Raw genomic sequence first — 22,808 nt, 5'->3', positions numbered from 1 at the left:
GATGGTCTGACCTGAAACTCAGGGAGCCGGATCAATACAGACGTATCCGGAAAGTTCTTAAAAAAAGTAAGTACTTGTCGTGTTTTTCTCTTGTGTTTATTACCTTGTATACTGCTCCATGTGCTTTTCCTTCCTATACGATTTTTTGTTCATCGTTTTAAACGATCTTTTAATAAACCTCGTTACATATCTATAGATAGATCTATCTATCTATATATATATATATATATATATATATATACATATATATATATATATATTATATAGATATAGATATATAGATATAGATAGATATAGATATATATAGATAAAGATATATATATATATATAGATATAGATAGATATATAGAGATATATATAGAGATATATATAGAGAGATATATATAGAGAGAGATATATATAGAGATATATATATATATAGAGAGAGAGAGAGAGAGAGAGAGAGAAATATATAGAGAGAGAGAAATATAGAGATAGGTAGATAGATAGATAGATATAGAAATGTAAAACATTCTTTTTGAATATTTTAAGTTATCTTTTTTTTTTTCTTTACATTTAGTTAGATATTTATAGATTTTGTTCCAGATATAGAGAGAGAGAGAGAGAGAGATCAAAAGATTATTAACTATATTTTGAGATATTGATATCTAGATATCTATCTATCCGATATGTCTTTATAATTTTAAATATTGAGGTAAAATAGGAACTCTACACAAACCACTTCACTACAAATGTTGGAAAATTACTATGTACTAAAATATCTGTGTGCTAAGTAGATTAATAATTTTTTGTTTCACATAGGGGAAAAATCACTCAGCCAAAAAGAAGACAGTCCACCCCAAGCCAAACATGATTGGGAAATCAGCCCAAGCCCCACTGAGGATGTGGAGGAAGGAGAGGTGGGCGACATGGGCACCCCACCAGGTGAGTGTCTGACACACCAGCTTACGGTAATCTATGCATGGCTGCCTTTTGTTTAATGTAATTTTTCTACTCTATTTTAGGGGATCTTGTTGTGCTTGATTCAAGCAACAGCGCTACCCCCGAGGATGTGGAGGAATTATGCTACATGGGCACCCCACCAGGTCAGTGTCTGAGACAACAGCTTTATTATGGTAAGGTAAACTATGTATGTGTACATATTTCTAAAGACATTTTTTGGTTTCATTCCATTTTAGGTACAAGAAGTGACTATTTCACCTCAGAAAGTGCCCAACGGCTAATTGGTCAAATAATGGCCTGGAATAAGGACATGGATGAAATGCGTAATCGGCTGGATCGTATGCAGCAGGAAATGAAGGACATGATTGATGTTTTGGGTCGAATCTAAATGCCCTTTTTGAAACCCCAAAACATCAATCATGTCCTTCATTTCCTGTTTTGCTGACCCCATTCTGGGCCTTCTCTTTATTTTTTTGGCTGAACATAAATGGCTGTTTAACCTAATTTAAAAAAGGAGGGCTGTTTCTCGAAAATACATAAAAAATCCACAAAAAAATAAAACTTGATTTTCTCAAAAACCCAAAAAAAAAAAATAAAAATTGATTTTAAAAAACCAAAAAAAAAAACAAAACTTGATTTAAAAAAAAAAAAAATAAATAAAAAAACTTGATTTTAAAAAAAACAAAAAAAATAAAAAACTTGATTTTCAAAAAACAAAAAAAATAAAAAAAACTTGATTTTAAAAAAAACAAAAAAAATAAAAAAACTTGATTTTAAAAAAAACAAAAAAAATAAAAAAACTTGATTTTAAAAAACCAAAAAAAAAAACAAAACTTGATTTTCAAAAAACCAAAAAAAAAAAAATAAAACTTGATTTTCAAAAAACCAAAAAAAATAAAAAACTTGATTTTCAAAAAACAAAAAAAATAAAAAAACTTGATTTTCAAAAAAACAAAACAAGTAAAAAACTTGATTTTAAAAAAACAAAAAAACAAAAAAAAAAAAAAAAAAGCCTGTTTGCGAAAATCAAAAAGCCAAAAATATTTTTTTGTGGATTAGGTAGAAATATTTAAATATAATTATATTTTTCTACATTATTAAGATATCATTATATTTTTGTCTATGAACATTTTATACTAAATGCAGAACTGAATGCATAACAACCATTAATAAAAACATCTCCTTATAGGAATTAAATAAATGTGTGGTTTGTTATTTCAATGCTCAGTATCACTTTGGTTATAATTGTCAAAAAGTTGTTTACAGTGGCAATGGAGCTTATTTAGACATTTAAAATGAAAATACAGTTGGCACTACAACTGCTCGACCATAACCTAGGAGAAAGCCCAAAAGAAAGGCAAGCAATAAATATAATTCAAGATTTCATCAATATTTTTTTTATTGTAAAAAATTAAATATCCTGGCCCATTGCAATGGCCCCCCTACCCATAAAATAATTAACATATTGCTGTCTAACTTGACGGGCACTTTGGGGGGCCAAGCCAGTACGGACAGTATCCAGGCCCGTAAGGTTGGCATCTATAATAAGCCCGGCCTCAGGCCCAACTGTGCCTATATAATTCTGAGAATGTTTGTTTAAAAAGTTGTGCAGAATGCAGCACGATAAAATTATAAAATTAAGTTTGTATTCCGCCAAATTAATGGCTGTTTGAAACAGGCGGAACCGGCTGGCCAGAATTCCAAACGCATTCTCAACCACTCTTCTAGCTCTGGCCAGCCGGAAATTAAAAACCCTCCTCTCCGGGGTGAGGGTTCTTTGGGGGAATGGCCTCATGAGGTGCTTGCTGAGAGCGAAGGCTTCATCGGCAATGAAGACAAAGGGGAGTCCTTCCACATTATCCGCATCAGGTGGCAATCCCAGGCCACCACTCTGGAGACGCTGGCAGAACTCCGTCTGGGCAAATACTCCTCCATCCGACATCCGGCCATTCTTCCCCACATCCACATATAAAAAATCATAGTGTGCCGACACCACCGCCATTAAAACAATACTGTGGAACCCTTTATAATTAAAATAGTATGACCCCGAATGGGGTGGTGGCACAATGTGGACATGTTTCCCATCTATAGCCCCTCCACAATTGGGAAAGTCCCAACGGCTGGCAAAATGGGATGCCACAGTCTGCCATTCCTGTGGCGTTGAAGGAAACTGGGGAATCAAACAAGAAAACCAAAATCAATTAATTTGGAAGCTAACATTGCAAGAAAATTAGACAATTAAAAACATTATTCCCCAGCATCAGTATAACATTCAATAATTTAATTCTTCTGGAATAACTAATATGGAAAGGCACACTTATCAGATTGCTCACCCCCTCTGATGGAACATTGATTACATTTTAGGGGGTTGTGAAATCCCTAAAAAAGATTACTTTTAGGACACGCAGGAATTTAGGGACTAAAAAGGCTACAAGACTGCAGTTGTCGCACTCTGCAGGTGCAGTTGCTAACCAGCTTACAGTAAATGAGGTAATGTAAAAAGGCATTCATGTTGCAAGGAGTACACAATCACATGCAAGGGCAATTAATGAAAACACTTTGAGGCTTGCATATGATTTGATGATGGAAATCAGCAGAGCTTCTGCTCATTTACTAAAGCACTGGAACAAATGCACCTGTAGAGTGCACATGCATTTTGCAAAGTGCAACATATATTTGCTTTAGACAAATCAACACCACAGAACATTCAAGCTAATTTTTACGAGGGTGGGGGGGGGGGGGCGGGTGTGAAATCTAGATAATTGCTAATTAGCAGCACACTATTTGGAGTGAGTTTAGGTGGGGGGGTGTTGGGAAATCTAGATAATTGCTAATTAGCAGCACACTATTTGGAGTGAGTTTAGGTGGGGGGGGTTGGGAAATCTAGATAATTGCTAATTAGCAGCACACTATTTGGAGTGAGTTTAGGTGGGGGGGGGTTGGGAAATCTAGATAATTGCTAATTAGCAGCACACTATTTGGAGTGAGTTTAGGTGGGGGGGGGGTTGGGAAATCTAGATAATTGCTAATTAGCAGCACACTATTTGGAGTGAGTTTAGGTGGGGGGGGGGTTGGGAAATCTAGCTAATTGCTAATTATAAGCACACTAAATACACTCAAATAAAATACATTCAAAATGAGTAGACTAGGTGGATATGTTCCCATCACTTCAGCTGGGGAGGTTATTGAAGGAAAATATACATGCATGACAAAAAATAACAGGAAAAAAATCCAGCATGTGTGAGGATAAAAAGGGGACATTCACACTATATTGCAATGATGGTAAGTAGTGTTTGAAGCAAGAAATACATTACATTATCAAAGATTACATAAAAGAACATGTGATGCTAATAAAAGAAAAATATCTTACCTTAATATAGTCCTTCTGCAGGACCTGGATGATGGCAGAACAGGTCTCTGGGATAATGATCCCCAGAGCCTGGGGGGAGATGCCTGTCGAGAACTTAAGGTCCTGCAGGCTTCTCCCTGTGGCCAAATACCGCAAGGTAGCGACCAGCCTCTGCTCCGGAGTGATGGCTTGCCTCATGCAGGTATCCTGCCTGCTGATATAGGGGGTCAGCAAAGCCAACAAACGGTCAAAAACGGGGTCCGTCATCCGGAGAAAGTTCCTGAAATCCTCAGGATTATTCTCACGGATCTCACGGAGCAAAGGCATGTGACAGAACTGGTCACGCTGAAGCAACCAATTCTTGGTCCATGAACTCCTCCTCGCCCTGTTCATGGACTGGTCTTGGGCTGAAGAATAAACTACAGCACCAAGCACATACAATGCACGAGCTCGACGACGAGTACGTACAGGTAACATGGTTTCAAAACGGTCGGCTGGTCAGAACGCACTAAACAGAACGCACTGAAGAACAGCAAGGCCTGTGAAGAGCGACCTGAAAATCAGGAACGAGCGGCCAATAAAACAAAGATTTCTCAATGCCAACTGACCAAACGCACTGAAAAGCAGATACAAACCTCACAAGCACAGACTGAACAACAGTTAAAACGAACTGAAAAATACGAGTCTCACAAGCGCGAATCGTCTCTCACCAAACTTCTACTAACACGAGATAAACACGAGATTAGCAGAAGGAGCCCAAAGGGTGTCGTACGGGCTATTGAACTTCCGTTTTATAGTCTCGTCGGACTTGGTGTACGTCACCGCGTACTAGGCTGTCGTACTTTTGTGTGGTCGTGTGTAGGCAAGTCCGTTCGTAAGAAAGTCTGCCGCAAGTCCGCCGAAGGTACGTCGGAAGTATGTCGGACAGGCTGTCGGACTTTTGTAGACGAAAAGTCCGACCGTGTGTACGCGGCATAAGTGAAAATGTCCAAATTGGGTCCATTTAGCCATTTTCCCTCTCCGGTGTCATGTGACTCGTTAGTGTTACAAGGTCTCAGGTGTGAATGGGGAGCAGGTGTGTTAAATTTGGTGTTATCGCTCTCACACTCTCATACTGGTCACTGGAAGCTCAACATGGCAAAGAACTCTCTGAGGATGTGAAAAAAAAATTGTTGCTCTACATAAAGATGGCCTAGGCTATAAGAAGATTGCCAAGAACCTGAAACTGAGCTGCAGCACAGTGGCCAAGCCCATACAATGGTTTAACAGGACGGGTTCCACTCAGAACAGGCCTTGCTATAGTCAACCAAAGAAGTTGAGTGCACGTGCTCAGCGTCATATTCAGAGGTTGTCTTTTGGAAATAGATGTATAAAGGGGGCTGCCAGCGTTCCTGTAGAGGTTAAAGGGGTGGGGGGGGGGTCAGCGTGTCAGTGCTCAGACCATACATCGCACACTGCATCAAATTGGTCTGCATGGCTGTCGTTCCAGAAGGAAGCCTCTTCTAAAGATGATGCACAAGAAAGCCCGCAAACAGTTTGCTGAAGACAAGCAAACTAAGGACATGGATTACTGGAACCATGTCCTGTGGTCTGATGAGACAAAGATAAACCTATTTTGTTCAGATGGTTTCAAGCGTGTGTGCTGGCAGCCAGATGAGGAGTACAAAGACAAGTGTGTCTTGCCTACAGTCAAGCATGGTAGTAGGTGTTTCATGGTCTGGAGCTACATGATTGCATCCGGCACTGGAGAGCTACAGTTCATTGAGGTAACCATGAATGCCAACATGTACTGTACTGACGTACTGAAGCAGAGCATGATCCCCTCCTTTCGGAGACTGGGCCGCAGGGCAGTATTCCAACATGATTACGACCCCAAACACATCTCCAAGACAACCACTGCCTTGCTAAAGAAGCTGAGGATAAAGGTGATGGACTGGCCAAGCATGTCTCCAGACCTAAACACTACTGAGTATCTGTGGGGCATCTCCAAACGGAAGGTGGAGGAGTGCAAGGTCTGTAACATCCACCAGGTCCGTGATGTTGTGATGGAGGAGTGGAGGAGGACTTCAGTGGCAACCTGTGAAGCTCTGGTGAACTCCATGCCCAAGAGGGTTAAGGCAGTGCTGGAAAATAATGGTGGCCACACAAAATATTGACACTTTGGGCCCAATTTGGACATTTTCACTTAGGGGTGTACTCACTTTTGTTGCCAGTGGTTTAGGTATTAGTGGCTGTGTGTTGAGTTATTTTGAGGGGACAGCAAATTTACACTGTTATACAAGCTGTACACTCACTACTTTACATTGTAGCAAAGTGTCATTTCTTCAGTGTTGTCACATGAAAAGATATAATGAAATATTTACAAAAATGTGAGGGGTGTACTCACTTTTGTGTGATACTGTATATACACTAAACTGCCTGCACGCCACTAACTAACCTGTGTAATCTAGCTTTAATTCTCTCAATCTCCACGTCACACTGCATATGGCTGCCGTGTAAGCAGCCTTATATAGTGTGGGCGTGGACTTAGCCCCCTGAGCCATGATTGGCTAAAGGCACCCTGCCTTTGGCCAATCATGTCTCTCACAGTACAGTGCACTGTAATTGACCAACGCATGCAGGTCATGTGCATGCTTTGGCCAATCAGCAGCCGTCAATGCACTGTAATTTCGCAGTGCAATATGGGGCGCTCGAATTTGCCACTGATGTTTGTTTGCGAGCATCCCTAATAGCGACATAACATGGAAGCCTTTTCCCTGCTCTGGAAAGATGGGTATGACAAGGTGCAGTGCATGTGAATAATGTCAGTACATTTTTGTTCCTTTTTTAATATAGTGACTGATCTCAAATGAGCACTACCTCAGGAATTGGGCTTACTCTGGGGAGAGGGAAAGGAAGGGGGGGGGTGAATGAGAAGTGTGGAGGAAGGCTATATCATATATACTTTCATTGTTGTGTTTTTTTATTTTATTTTATACAAATAATCATTATTATCATTATTATTTTTGGAAATAAAAACCTGTTTATAAATATAGGATATTAAATATCATAAAATGTTAAAATAAGAATAAAATAAATATATTTTGGAGAACAAGTCACTGGACTATTACATTTATGACACTTACAGTACATGTTGATGATGTATACAGTGTATTGCAAGTACATATAAGGTTGATTTTATATTTGGATTCACATGGGCAGGAGATTGACATTTATGTTTGTTTTTTGTTAAATTTGTGTATTTAATTTTTTTCCTCTTGTGTTTGGATTAGATTAATTTATTCATTGGTAATGTAGCACACTCCGCGCAGGTAAATTTAAGCAGGCCTATGCTGTGAGCTAGCCCTGTTTGTTTTGATGTGGGAGCAGGGGAGTGGTTTAGTATAGCAGTAGGTGACTGACATGTACTTCAGCTCTTGGGCACCTCCTCTGTTTCCAGGGAGAATTTTCTGGTAAAGGGGCAGGGCAGAGAGCTAGAGTGACATGGGGTGCATGTGAGGAGCTCTGACCAATCCTCAACTAGGATTGGCGGGGGGCAGGCCTCCTACATGTACCCATGGTCAGCCTGTGCGGGGGGGGAGGAGTTGTCGGCTGGGTGAACTGGATGATAGAGTGTTAGACTGTCGTGTCTGAGGGAACACGTGAGGGGGGGTATACAGGAGCTGGAGGAGGCAGTTGGTCCACACGTCCGGAGAAAAGTCATTCAGGAAGGATCCAGGGCAGGTGTCGGTGAGTGGAAAGCGAAGTGGAAAACTCTGGAAGAGGCATGCCTGGGGAGCTGGATGTAGATCCAGAGGGAGAGACTGTGGGAGTTTGTGTCAAGTCAATACAGCCAGGAGGGCAGGGAGGATTTGCAAGTCGGACTTGCTGGGATCAGTAGTCCATGAAGTACATTTATTCTTCTCAAGTAAATCGGTTGCTACCACAAAGGGGTACTGCAGGCCCCGGCCTATAAAGGGCCATCAAGTAAAGACACTGGGACTTACTCAGAGTGAGGCCTAGTCATGTTCTGATGATGTAACAGGATTATTAAAATTGGACAGTGAAGTAGTGTGCTGGAGGAAGTGACCTGGAAGAAGTGTTCTGAGGTAAAAGTTTAGGGTCAGCCATCTTGTTATTCTGAGAAGTGTGAGACAGTTACTTTTATTCTACAAAGTACAATTTATCCTATAGGCGTCCCATGTCCCTTTTCCCCAACCAAGTTAAATCCCCTAATAAGAACAACAATAACAAGCAAAAGACTGTTCATTGACTGAGAAGTGTGTCTAATGGAGGTCTGGGAGCAGGGTGAAATGTGTGGATGCTGTAACACATAGCAACCCCGCGGGGCCATCGCTACAGTAACATTTATTTTTGTGATTTTTTTAATATTGGAATAAGTACCTGTTTCTTTAAATTGAACAGGTGAGCAAGATATATGGTGGCATTGTGCGTGTATATATAGGCGATCGCGTCATTTGTGCTCTCATTTCCAATGGCATCATGCACACATGTGCATGCGTGACATTGTAATGCTGGCAGGAACGCACCATGGCACCCATTTACAAACAATTTATAAACACATGCTAATTATGAAGCCAAGTGTATGCCTCTGAAGCAGCTGGTCAATACCCGGTGAAACCAGTCAGGCTTTTCTCCTTACAGCCCACCTCCTCGTTGGTGATCCAATATGGACTGATAAGTAAACAATACATACTCTATACAGTATATTTATGCATTGAATATTATCTTTATTTGGATCTGAGCCAAGTCATGCTATATGGACCAAAAGCAAGAGCTCTGGTTTGACCACATGGACTGTATGCACCCAGACTGTGGGTACTGAGCCTACCCATCTGTGGGAACTATACAGGCTTTCTACGGCTAAGGGTGCAGCCAATGTAACATCTGAGGCTCTATAATACATACCATCAATACATTCTGGAACTTTTGATTAATACCTGAATACTCTTTGCTTGGAATAACCAACCAATCTTCTTACTTGTTCAATCTTTGGAACTATTTATATGTTTGCTTTTCATTGGGAACAATTGATTTACTTACTGGCTCAGTCCTGGGAATTAAATGCATTACTATCTTCCATTTTTAGGATCACCTAGAATCCATAAAGTGTTTTGGACTCACTCATATTAATTCTACACAATTGTTATGTTAATAAGTTATCAACATATGAGATTATACATATTGTACATAAGTGATTCATGCTCGAGAGAGGCAGAGCGTATGTTTTTAATGTGTGTTAGGTATGTGTGTAGTGTGATATTGTTTTAAATTTGATACATGTAATAAAGTATAGCACGTTTTGTACATAGTCCAGTGAGTTGTTTATGATTTTTTCTGTTTTCTTTACTTGCTTGTTTTGGTCTTGCTATATCTGAGTTTTTCTATATCTGAGAGTTGGTAGAGTCTAAACCAGTTTTTTTTTTGGAAGTTGTTTTTCACATACAGGTAAGTACTTTTTACAGCTTCTGTCTTAGCTGGTTGTTTAATCACTTAAAGTGTGCCCAACAGCTAGCTTTCATAGAGTGTAACACCTTCCCCTGGTATCAGAAAAGCCACAGTTTTTTACATGGACTAAGCCAAAACTCCAGCAGGGAGATATCCTGAGAAATGTAAGGTGGTGTGTGATTTAATAAGATAGTATCCAACCAGACGAGAGTGAACTTTAAAGCGTTTGTTACCCTAAAAAAAATTGATCCTGTCCCTTAAAGCATGAATAACAGCACAGTGCTTGTGCTGTGTCATTTGGCCCCCTGTATCATCTGAAATACATGGGTGATACAGTTTATCATGTTTGCTGAGCCCTGACACCATGGTCAGTTTACGTGCCTCCGTAATCTGCTCTCTGCTCTGTCCTCCTCTCCCCCCTCCCTCCCTGCCTGTCAGCTCGTGACAGTGCCCGCCCCTCCCCTCAGGCTGCTATAATAACTTGATCATTTTCTGGCAATCCCGTGTTAAATAATGCAATGTCTCCAGTGTCTGTGCTTTATTAAAAAAATGCCCCTGTATACACCGCACAACACTCACGTGACAGGCCACCTCTCTCCTCCTCCCGACTGACGTCAGCGGGGGATTCTCAGCCCCCCAGCTGTAGCTGTCAGATCGGGAGGGGATATGAAAGCTAGTCATGCGAGTGCCGAGTGGTGCTTGGAAATAAGGTATACAGGGCATTTTTTTTAATAAAGCACATACACTGGAGACATTGCTTTATTTAACACGGGGGATTGCCAGAAAATGATAAAGTGGGTTTACAACCACTTTAAACCTTTTAGGAAACTTGTACTGAGGAAGTATAGGATTGAAGCAAGTAGGGATTCATATAGCTTCCTCCTCACTCTGAATTTGATGATCTGCATGCTTGTCCCTGGTCAGTAACCCTAATGCCGCATACACACGATCGCACATTCCGGCAACAAAATCCATGTTTTTTTTCCGACGGATGTTGGCTCAAACTTGTCTTGCATACACACGGTCACACAAATCTTGTTGGAAATTCCGAATGTCAAGAACGTGGTGACATACAACATGTACGACGAGCCGAGAGAAATGAAGTTCAATAGCCAGTGCGGCTCTTCTGCTTGATTCCGAGCATGTATGGAATTTTGTGCATCGGAATTGTGTACACACAATCGAAATTTTCGACAACATATTTTGTTGTCGGAAAATTCGAGATCCAGATTGGAAATTCTGATGGAAAATGTCCAATGGAGCCTACACACGGTCGGAATTTCCGACAACAAGCTCCCATCGAACATTTCCCATCGGAAAATCTGACCGCGTGTATGCGGCATAAGTGTACTAAGGTTATTGGATAAGCATGCCAACCAGGTAATTAGTATTTTTTAGAAGGAAGTCAGCAATAGCAACCTCTGATCTTTCTCTTAGTTTCCCTTTTAATTTGCATCAAATTATTTTTTAGCATGTTATATTAGTTCAAGTTCTTAACCAGTGATATTAAGCTGGTTACACTCATTCCCAGTTGTAATGCATGGAATGCAAAATGTGAGATTTAAAGCCTAAAGCATAACTACACTTTAGTACATCTATCTTTGAATTTACTGCTCACCTTCAGCACCCTCAGCACCCTCAAAGTCTTACTCCCCCTGTCCATGCTTTTTGGAACATTTGTTCTATGGCCCGTGGTTAGCCACACAATCACAGCTACAAACTGTTTGTCCGGTCCCTTACTTCTTCTCATGCCCAGAAATATCTCATTAATTTCTTTGGAGCTACTTCCCATTGTTGTGATGTATGGCATACAGCCTTTCTGTAGGATTGAATGTAATTGTTCCATGAATGCACAAAAATGATCCATACCATGTGAATTATACAGAAGCATGGACAAGTAAGTATAAGACCTTGTTGGTGTGTGTGTGTTTGTGAAGTTGGTAAATTAAAGGATAACTGCACAAAAGTACAGTTTTTCTTTAAATACTTTGCTCTAGTGATAATTGTAAGTAATGAATAGACCATACAAGACAATCAACGTAAAGTGATCTGTATTTTTTTACCAGTTTGCCACAAAAATGACATACTATTCCAAATATATCTCATAAAGTGCAGAAAGGTTGGTCAGCACTGATTAAAAAAAAAGAAAAAAAGAAAAATATCAGCAAAGGCAAAAACTGTCTTTTGCACAGCTTATGGTCTTGCAATTAGACATTTGAGTCTACATACATATAAAGTTAGGAACCTTTTTCAAAGCTTTGGTTCCAGCAGACAAATTAATTAAGATGACAATATTAAAATTTAGATGGCACAGAGTTTAAAATATATGACATAAAAAACAATTCAAGAGAAATCTATTTAAACAAAAACTGTCATTTACTATGTTTAAAAATATATAGTTCATATGCTTTATTATATTTTAGTCAAGTACTTCATTAAAAAATCAATAGCACCACTTTACCACTCCTGGTCAGTAAAGTAACTGGTAAAAGCAAATCTGCTACATATTCAATGTGCTGTTTACTTGAGCACAACTAGAAAATGAAAATATGAATGTGCATACCAATATACCTTCCCTTAATATTTCTGTAAATGTCTTCATTTACCAAATGGATGTGTTTTCAAAAAAGGCACAGTTCAGTTTTTGAGAAAAGGGTTAAGACTATTTCTGAGAAAAGGTCTCATTTAGGTTTTGTGAATCACAAAAAAAAATGTCTGGTAGCCATTACATTAAATAAGGATTCCAGTTGAAATTTTCTCTGGATTTGGATAGGGTGGGGAGGAACCCATGTTGGGTTTCTATTGCCGTCAGGAAATTTTCTCAAGACATCTAAAGAAATATCCCCAAGTGTAAATCCAAGCCTTGATAAGCTCTGACCAGTTCCAGTGACTATGTTAAATGATACGTTTTCCTTCCTGTGCTTTGACAGCAGTCTCCAGGAGACATAGGTGTGCACTTCACAAATGGGGACACAATTTTTTGCATAAGTCTTTTTAGCTTTTGCCTTTTTTTTTTTTTTTTTTTTAGTTTACAATTTAACCTCATACCTTTCTTTGCCAGGCTTTTAGAAAAAAATACTTTATGGCTAAATTGGGGAATGACAGCAAAATACAACATTGTTATTTCACTGTACATAAGTCCCTATGAACAAGGAAGGCTCTGGCTAATTATTCTATATGAGCAAGCTTGAGATAGAGCCACTTGGTTGCAGGTTGCAGACGCAATAGATTCGATTCATCAAAGAAAAGACTGTTCACTTAACAGAATGAATGTTTACTTTAAAAGGAACCAAGAATGTTGGTTAATAGGGCAAATCTGTGTGCACTTTGAATACCTTTAGTGAATCAACCCAATAGGGTCTATTTAACAACTAAATCAACAAAATGAACCATGCAGTGTGAGGATACCACCAGCCCTGTAAAGGTACTAAAGTAATCATTAAACAGTAGCCCAATTCTGCCTGGTCTGAACAAAGGCCACTTTATTATAAGTACAACTGGTCTATAGCTATAAATAAAACATTGCACAAATTCATGGATACAGTGAGTTTTTAAACTATGGCTTGAATCAAAATTGTAAAAGTGCCGTCATCTCCCAGACATAAGGATTTAACATTAATCTGATATAAAATTTCCTTACACTATGCAGTGCATTGCTTCAGATGCCCCTAAGCAGTAACATCAAATGATCTCCGCCCACTCCATTGTCACAGGCAAGTATTTTCTCATTGTATTGCCTTTGTCATGTTGTTAGGGCAAATCTCATTAGATATAATGGCAGACAGAGAGATGACTGCCTGAATGTGTCTGAATGTATTTGCTGTAATGCCAGAAAATAAAAATTCTATTGGTGATGCTTTCATGTTGCTACTTAGAGTTGTCTCATTGGGGGCATGAAGTTTAGTTTACTGTGATAAGCACTCCTAAATTATATTGTAGCCTGAATATTTTATAAAACTGTTTGACATGTTTGTATGAGTATTCTTCTATAAAGGTGCCTATAGTACTACATAACTTTAATTGTGTTTTCTTCATTTTTGACAATTTCAGTATTTTACAAATTGCTGAAGAGATTACAGGACTTTTAGTAACTCCAAAATCAATAACTGTAATACTTTTAGCATGTAAAAATGGGCAGCTTCTTTCCCATAAACTGAAAGTTCCTCCTCTTTAAGCCACATATGGAACATGGGTCATGATTCAATGGATTGACGTAAATTGACCCTAGGGATCTGTCCTTTCTGACATCTGCTGTACAAATTAAGCGCAACAAAACTGTTAAATGCTATACAGAAACTTTTCTGCAAGTTGACCGAAGCAATCATTTAAATGCTATGACAGGACCCTCTCAAAGAAGGACTGTTTTCATTTGGTTTGTTTAAATTAGCTATTGCTAACCATTTCCCCCCAGTTCTGATGCTGACAAATAACTTTCAGTGTGAAGAAGGAAATAGGTCTGGACTTCTACTTAGGAAAAGACAGAATGTAACTGCTGAGGAAAAAGTCTCTATACATTCTGTGGTTTTTAGAGAAAAAAAACAAACAAAGGTTTAATCAAATTACATACATTTAATATCCTAGTTTGTAGTGATACTCTAAATGATCTTCAACGTGTATTCCATTATATCAGCACAAAGCCTTAAGTAAAATCGCATGTCAAAATGCCGGCTATTGCCAGCAATGGCACCGTCCGAATCGGTGCCACGCTAAATTTGCAGCGCCGCACTGATTTCCAAAAGTCGTTCCTGTACTACTTTTGGCGACTTCGGGGGCGATTTGAATGTGTCAAAGAAGTCGGACTGCATTGCCGGTTTGAAATCATGTGAGTTCAGCTGATCTTGCACGATTTCAAACCTGCCCTCAATGTGAACCTGGGCTTAGTAAGAGTTAAGCAGGTAACCCAGTGTTTTCCAATTCCTATTTCTGAGGGCTTCTGGGCTTTGCATTTGATCACAATAATGCAATTTTCATCATTTTTTAAATTTTATTTTACAAATGAAAAACACAGGGAGGATGGAGGCATTGTAAATCAACAGCTGAATGATGAAAACAGGATTGATTTTGGCTGAGGCAGTTCTCTCTTGCTCACAAGTGATTAAAATTTTAAATGTATCCCCACGCTAAAGCTGGCCATACACATTTGGATTTTCGTTCGAAAGTTCATAGAACAATTGTTCATCAGAACATTCTTTTTGATTAGAATTCCAGACAAATTAAACAGATTTCATTACAATGAATACAATTTTCGCCCAAACATAACCTACATTCACAGTTAGAATTTTGTTAGGTTCCATCCTACTTCTTTGAACTTTCTTACCACTACAGTAGAAAACAAACTTTGATTTAATCCCACTAACCATTAGAAAATTGAACAAATGTTCCAAAAACAAATGTTTTCTAATGCAATTCTGCTGGTGTATGGCCACTTTTGGGCTCAGCTACATGTGCGATTTTAATTGTGAGTTTTTCAAGTAAATTATTTAAAGAGGAAAACACAAATAAGTTTCCTCTGGCACTAGAATTTTGGAGTTGCAGGAGTATCAGTGCAGGAATCCCTTGGATGTAGGATGAGCTAAGTGTGCATTAAAATAGGGGTTCATTTGTTTTAGGAATGTCAAATGTATTATTCTTTCTCAGGTACACTTTAACATTACTAACAACCTTAGCAGGATTTGTGTATTGTATTGACAGCTAGCTTCATGAAACTCAACAACAGATAATCAAATTTCACTTTAGGTAGTTTTAAGGGATGCTGAGCAATGGTGCAGTCATCTTTCCAAAAACATGTAACATGTTTCTTTGAATGTATTGAATAATGTTCTGCACCTAAAAAAAAGGCGCAAACTTTACTTTAAAATCTAACTATGTTGAGGTTTACATTAAGTCTACTTATTAGCTTACTTACATGTAAATGCCAAATACAGCAATAAGGCCACAGTATTAGCCTACAGAAAATGTGTTTGCTTTTACCAGTTAGCATTCTTGACCAGATCATCACACAACACTCACTGCAACATACGGTAGCACCATTGTACTATTTTACAGCTCTACATACCTAATTATATATGTGCATTAGTGATATACAGGTTACTACTTTTGATTGAACACAAATGTTTACCACTGGACAAATAACTAGCTTGTTACCAAGATAGATCAGTGACCTATGAGCCTAGACAAGTGTTTAACTGCTGTATCATAATATATTCAAAAATAGGTGGACACACTTAACCATTTTTTGTGAAATGTATGAACCTAACCCATACTCAGAGAATAGTAGGGATTCAGGAACATCAGGGGAGGGAAAATAAATCTTTTCTGCTTATTCTATTGGAAATCAAAAGTGTGCAAATACAGAAGGTCAGGCAAACAATGGTATAGGACACTGGATACTAACAGGCCAGGAAGAGAAGTGCAAATATAAGTAACTCTCAGACAAATCTGGGTCAGGCCTCCAGTACCCAAAAAACATTGATTAACTTTAGTGCAATCAAGAAGGCCATTTATTCTGGACCTCTAGGGGAAACAGGCTTTTAAAACAAAATGCTTGTGCAGGACATGTTTAACAGGTGAAAGATTACAGAACACTAGTTCAGTTATGTGAGTTGTTATGATTCTGGTTGGAATGCACATCAACGGCATGTGGAATTGCATTGTTCAGAGGTCGAATGCCCATTGATTGAGAGAAGTGTTGTCTTTCCCTGTTTGATTTTACTTTTCAGTATTACATTCTGCACATGCCACATTCATTCTTCAAGACTTTGAGTGGTAACAGCATCTACATCCTGAAGCTTCGGCTCCCTGTGTTTCCTCTACTTGCATTCTTCTGATGCACTTCCTGTAATAAACATACATAAAAAATTGTTACACAGACTGTCACTAATATGTATCAATGTATGTGTTGAGGTAAAGAATATTTACAGTATAAAATTAAACAATAAACAGTCGCAAACAGCAGTTTCAGCACAAATGGGAACGTTGTGTCCCACAAGGCAGCAGGAATGTGTATATTCTGGTCCAAGTGTAGGATATCAGTTTTTATAAGTAGTCCTTCCTCCTTACCTCCTTGCTCGCTCTTGGCAAAGCTTTTTCCTACTTGCTGCAAACTTTTGTCAACTCTGCACCTTAAACAGCAAAAAAAAAACAAAAAAACACTGTTTTCCCCCTTGACTAACTGTGTATCCAGAACTGCTGGTTTATAACACACATGCCTTCTAATAGTATACAGAAGTCTATTTCAAATTGAATTTGACTGTTTTAGGCTAGTTCGGTATCTTCAGTTGAGTTTATGCAAACCATGGCTTCCTTGGAGCTTGGCTTGGGGGACCAGTGAGAAACTGATACCTGTCAGGTAATAATAGTGAGGTGGGCTTCATTGTCTATTATCCATTGCCTCCTAAGTCTTGCAACTTTGCCAGTGCTCCGTTTCTATAACACAGCATGTAGTGAGTTTCTGAGATGTAGCTACAAAATGGAGCCTTAGGACTGACACAATAGCAATTGTCTTCTGCTAAGGCCAGTTGGAAAATGTCAAGGAGGAATTATCTAGTTTATCTACCATGGTACAAAAAAAGATACCACTACCCCCACCTATGACTGGCCATAACAGTAAGCAGCATTGGAGGATAAATAGATATAAACAAGGCCAAGGATACATCCAAGGAAAAATTCCAAGCTTACTTACCAACCAGCCCACAGACAACCGAATCAACCTGTCTAACAGTATGCGTTAAAGACAGGGGTCAGGCTGCAGACTGACACCCTCGCAGTCATTGTGCAATTTGCTGGGTGCTCAGTGTGCACCTGTACCTTTAAAAAGGGTTGGGCTCCCTTCAGTTCACCTGCCCTCCACCTACTCATCAGAATGCATGTGCTTCCACTGTGGTGTCACTCATCATTCAGTGATAAGTACTACAGATACCAGGGTGCCTTGATGTGGCCTGTAGCTTATGCATGTATTTGCAAATGTGTGCAGACTAAACCCCTGTTTTTAATGCATACTGTTAGACAGGTTGATTTGGTTGTCCTCGGCTGGTTGATAAGTAAAATTCCAAGGAATTTTTCTTCGGATTTATCCTTGGCTTTGTTTCTACCCTGGTAACATGGCCAGTTGTATACTGTAAGTATTACCCATGTAGGCCAATGGGCTTCTGCTATCTGCTCCCTTTTCAGTGAAATGCCTATCCTCTGTGTCACAGTAACAAGATCAGATATCATAGCCAATCAAGGCACTTTGAGTCTTTACCTACTTAACATCAGTACATATATATTTATTGCTTGTAAATGTTTGCAAACTACAAGTCTTTTGTCTTTACACTGAGATAAATCCCTAATTTATTTTAAATATAATAATTCATGAATTGTGATCCTGCCAAAAACTCACTGAGCAAGTCATTCCACTGAAACAAATCAGTTGCTTTGTTGTTCTTGAACTATACCATAAACCCTCTTGTGCGGCACAACAGAGTCCTTTTTAAGCAGTCTTTCAACTTTCTAATGGTCACCAACCTGGCAAATACCATCCTTCTAGGATGGTCCCACAGCCTCATTGGAACTGCGAAGATTGGATGAAGGAAGCTTTGGAGGTTGCTACATATTTATCCATCATAATGGTTTGCTGTGAAGGACAGTTGCTCCCCTAAACAAGGGTGTTAACTGTGAACAATTCTTGGATTGTCGGGTGGCATCGGCCAGTTCAATAGAAACCGTCTGACATTCGGCCCATGTGTACTGAAGCTGCTCTGAAAGAAGCTGGCTTGTCAGACGGCATTTGTTGAAGGGGTATGACTGAAAAAAGTCTGCCGATCGGCTCCTAAACAGCGCTCAATAGAACAGCAGGGGAGATTGCTGTACAAACATCGCATAGCAGTCTTTTTTTTTTTTAGTTCAGCCCACTGTGTGTACGAGGCTTTAGGAAGGATTCCAAAAATGTGTCACTGACTTAGTTTTGAGAGTTATTTTGGCATGAGGAAGATTATGTCTTCTTTTTGTAATCCTTTGTGGTAACTGGTACCACCCTTCATTTCACAGACTGTCTGAACCCTACTGCTGGAGACTGTCTGAGGTGCTCAAGCAAGAGATATGTCACTTGATTGTGTACATTGTAACTGAACTGGTACCAAGCACAGCAACTTTTCATGGTTGGGTGAACGTTTTCTCTCACCTAAAGCCTAGGCTACATTGGTGTAGAGTAAATTATCAAGAACCGGGAGGTTCTTATTTGGAATTCCACATTTCCAAAATTTTTTTTTTTTTTTTTGTTAACGAACAACATTTTTTTTGCATCTGAATAGTTTTAGGGATTTCTACAAAAAACTGTTAGGAACAGGTGTCCTTTGAAATTGATGTATGAGCTATTTCGGTGTCTTCAAGTGGCCTTCATTTTCAGTAAATTAGATCTTAAGGGATTTCAACTTGATTTACACGTAATAAGTAGAAGAGGAATGCAATACTCAGATGGACTCCATAAGTACTTAAGCAGGCCATACACGGTCCGGATCTCGTTCAGCAGGATCCGTCCGAGATTCGAACCATGTATAGACAGGCTGAATGTACCAAGTTAAATGATCGATCAACTTGGGTACAACCAGCATGCCGGGATGTTATAGCCGCTCGCAATAATCACTGTCTTCTTCCCGATGGGGACAGCTTTGCCCTCCCACTGATAGAAAACAATGGCCCAGCAGGAGGAATTCCTGCATCAGCGTTGTCTCTGTTGATCGGGAAATTGAGCAAATTTCTTTCCTGCAACCTACGGTTGCAGGAAAAGATTTTGCTCTGTGTATGGCCGGCTGTAGTCAAACACTTTGGGTTCTGCTTTTTTATGTGTGTGTGTGTGTTTGTAATCATTCAGACAAAATCGGAATCTTCTTTCCAGATATCAAGTCCCATCTTGGTCATGTAGGTCAGAATTTCAGTGAATGAAAGAAAGGACTGTATGGTCTAATAACAAAGTGTTTATTTAAAAGTAAAATATTGTTCCTGGGCCAAATTGTCATTTGATCTCAGATCATCAGATTTGCACTCTCACACTCTATATGATTTCAGCCAGGAGGGGGCAGTTTACCACTTACAGTATCTCACAAAAGTGAGTACACCCCTCACATTTTTGTAAATATTTTATTATATCTTTTCATGTGACAACACTGAAGAAATTACACTTTGCTACAATGTAAAGTAGTGAGTTTACAGCTTGTATAACAGTGTAAATTTGTTGTCCCCTCAAAATAACTCAACACACAGCCATTAATGTCTAAACCACTGTTAACAAAAGTGAGTACACCCCTAAGCAAAAATTTCCAAATTGGGCCCAATTCACCATTTTCCCTCCCCGGTGTCATCGTTGGTGTCACAAGGTCTCAGGTATAAATGGGTATAAATCGTCACTACACTGGACGGCACATTGCTGGATGGTTCGAGGACCTCCCCTCCTAGACTTACCGCTACAAGAACGTATCCATTGGGAATTCATGGTGGAAGTACTTGAATAGGGTTCATATACTCTACATTTCATATGGTGCATCCCTGGCTTGATCTCCTTTTTTCCTTTTGGATTTAATACCATTGAGATCCAATTTGATCTTTACTTGGTGGATTTACTGCCTTGGAGAGGTTCTTAGGTTGGCGCTGCATGGGTGGACCAGTGTGGATAGGGGGGACCAGTAGCTCGCCTCGGTCTCCGTTTGGACATTGGGGTGATATGTGGTCGCCGCCACGACTTCAGCATTAGGACTTTCAATTTGATATGTTTAGTGTGACTCTTCTTCACAAAATGCCCCTGATTAAGGGACGGCCTGTCAAGTCCCGAAATGCGCAGGGCCGTGCTGAAGACCTTCTAAGCATCACTATCATATCATTGCTTTTAAAGTTTCTATATTTTGTATATTCTCCTTTCTACATGACTATTGTTGTTTTTGTATATGTTAGTTTGTATGAATAAATTGCTTTTTTATATACCGATGTTGCCGTTAAAGTCTCATTTTCCTTTGGGGGTACCTTTATTTTTTCCAGGTGTGTTAAATTTGGTGTTATCTCTCTCACTCTCTCATACTGATCACTGGAAATTCAACATGGCACCTCATGGCAAAGAACTCTCTGAGGATCTGAAAAAGAATTGTTGCTCTACATAGAGATGGCCTAGGCTATAAGAAGATTGCCAAGACCCTGAAACTGAGCTGCAGCATGGTGGCCAAGAACATACAGTGGTTTAACAGGACAGGTTACACTCAGAACAGGCCTTGCCATGGTCAACCAAAGAAGTTGTGTGCACATGCTCAGCATCATATCCAGAGGTTGTCTTTGAGAAATAGACGTATAAGTGCTGCCAGCATTGCTGCAGAGGTTGGAGGGGTGGGGGGGTCAGCCTGTCAGTGCTCAGACCAAAAAGCCGCACACTGCATCAAATTGGTCTGCATGTCTGTCGTCCCAGAAGGAAGCCTCTTCTAAAGACGATGCACAAGAAAGCCCGCAGTTTGTCGAAGGCAAGCAGACTAAGGACATGGATTACTGGAACCATGTCCTGTGGTCTGATGAGACCAAGATAATCTTATTTGGTTCAGATGGTGTCAAGCATGTGTGGCGGCAACCAGGTGAGGAGTACAAAGACAAGTGTGTCTTGCCTACAGTTAAGCATGGTGGTGGGAGTGTTATGGTCTGGGTCTGCATGAGTGCTGCCGGCACTGGGGAACTACAGTTCATTAAGGGAACCATGAATGCCAACATGTACTATGACATACTGAGGTATAGCATGATCCCCTCCCTTCAGAGACTGGGCTGCAGGGCAGTATTCCATCATGATAACGACCCCAAACACACCTCCAAGACGACCACTGCCTTGCTAAAGAAGCTGAGAGTAAAGGTGATGGATTGACCAAGCATGTCTCCAGACCTAAACCCTATTGAGCATCTGTGGGGCATCCTCAAACAGAGGGTGGAGGAGCGCAAGATCTCTAACATCCATGAGCTTTGTGTTGTTGTCATGGAGGAGTGGAAGAGGACTCCAGTGGCCACCTGTGATGCTCTGGTGAACTCCATGCCCAAGAGGGTTAAGGCAATGCTGGTAAATAATGGTGGCCACACAAAATATTGAAACTTTGGGCCCAATTTGGACATTTTCACTTAGGGGTGTACTCACTTTTGTTGAGTTAATTTGAGGGGACAACAAATTTACACTGTAAGCCTCGGTTCACACCAGAGGCGGCACGACTTGCAGGTCGTCTCACCGAGGCGACCTGCACACGACTGCCGGGGGGACTTGCAAAACGACTTCTGTATAGAAGTCTATGCAAGTTGCCCCAAGTCGCCCCCAAAGTCGTACAGGAACCTTTTTCTAAGTCGGAGCGACTTGCGTCGCTCCGATTAGAACGGTTCCATTGTACTGAACGGGACGCTACTTGTCAGGTGACCTAGGTCGCCTGACAAGTCGTCCCAGTGTGAACCGAGGCTTATACAAGTTGTACACTCACTACTTTACATTGTAGCAAAGTTTCATTTCCTCAGTGTTGTCACATGAAAAGATATAAAAAAAAATTTACAAAAATGTGAGGGGTGTACACATTTTGTGAGATACTGTATATCTGAAGAACTTTGTTACAATTGTAGCGGTCACTACCTAAAGGTAGGTGATCTAGAAGTGTTTTAGTGACAGAAATGCACCTTCAGGCAAATTTAGCCAGGCCTGTGACTTCAGAATGGCCTGGTTGTTTTGATCTGGGGAATGGGAGTGTCACTGTAGTGGGGGGTGTGGCCACCTGTGCTCTGGCTCAAAGATGCCTCCACATGTTTCCAGTGGAATTGTTCTGGAAGAGGGGCAGGACTTGAGACCTGAGTGGCAGGTAGCTCATGTGGAGAGCTCTGACCAATCATTAATCTGCTTTGGCAGGGGTACGTCTCCCATATAAGCTGGGGTCACATGCTTCCAGGGAGGAGTCTGGTAGGGGAGGAAGACAGCATGGAGTAGCTGGTACAGCTTGGGCGTCCCCAAGTGGGGAGGGGAACGCGCCATGCGGAGAGGAGGAATGAAGGAGTCATCAGGAGGAAGTAGGAGCAAAGTGGAAGAAGACGACTGGGTGAT

At 40.1% G+C, this 22,808-nt stretch overlaps 1 protein-coding gene across 1 annotated transcript in view; it reads right to left on the bottom strand.

Annotated features, from left to right (window-relative positions):
* Nucleotides 1–11,773: 11,773 nt before the first annotated feature.
* The window catches only part of IGF1 (insulin like growth factor 1), a 163,004-nt gene continuing 151,969 nt past the window's right edge, over nucleotides 11,774–22,808 (bottom strand). Inside the window, exon 5 of the mRNA XM_073620316.1 lies at nucleotides 11,774–16,574. Coding sequence (XP_073476417.1) covers nucleotides 16,515–16,574 — 60 coding nt within the window. The 3' untranslated portion in view covers nucleotides 11,774–16,514. The remainder of the gene's footprint in view (nucleotides 16,575–22,808) is intronic.

The sequence above is a fragment of the Aquarana catesbeiana genome, linkage group LG03 (genome assembly GCF_042186555.1).
Source record: "Aquarana catesbeiana isolate 2022-GZ linkage group LG03, ASM4218655v1, whole genome shotgun sequence".
NCBI classification, from domain to species: Eukaryota; Metazoa; Chordata; class Amphibia; order Anura; family Ranidae; genus Aquarana; species Aquarana catesbeiana.
The sequence above is the reverse complement of the archived record's forward strand: the minus strand, read 5'-3'. Positions and strand labels throughout refer to the sequence as shown.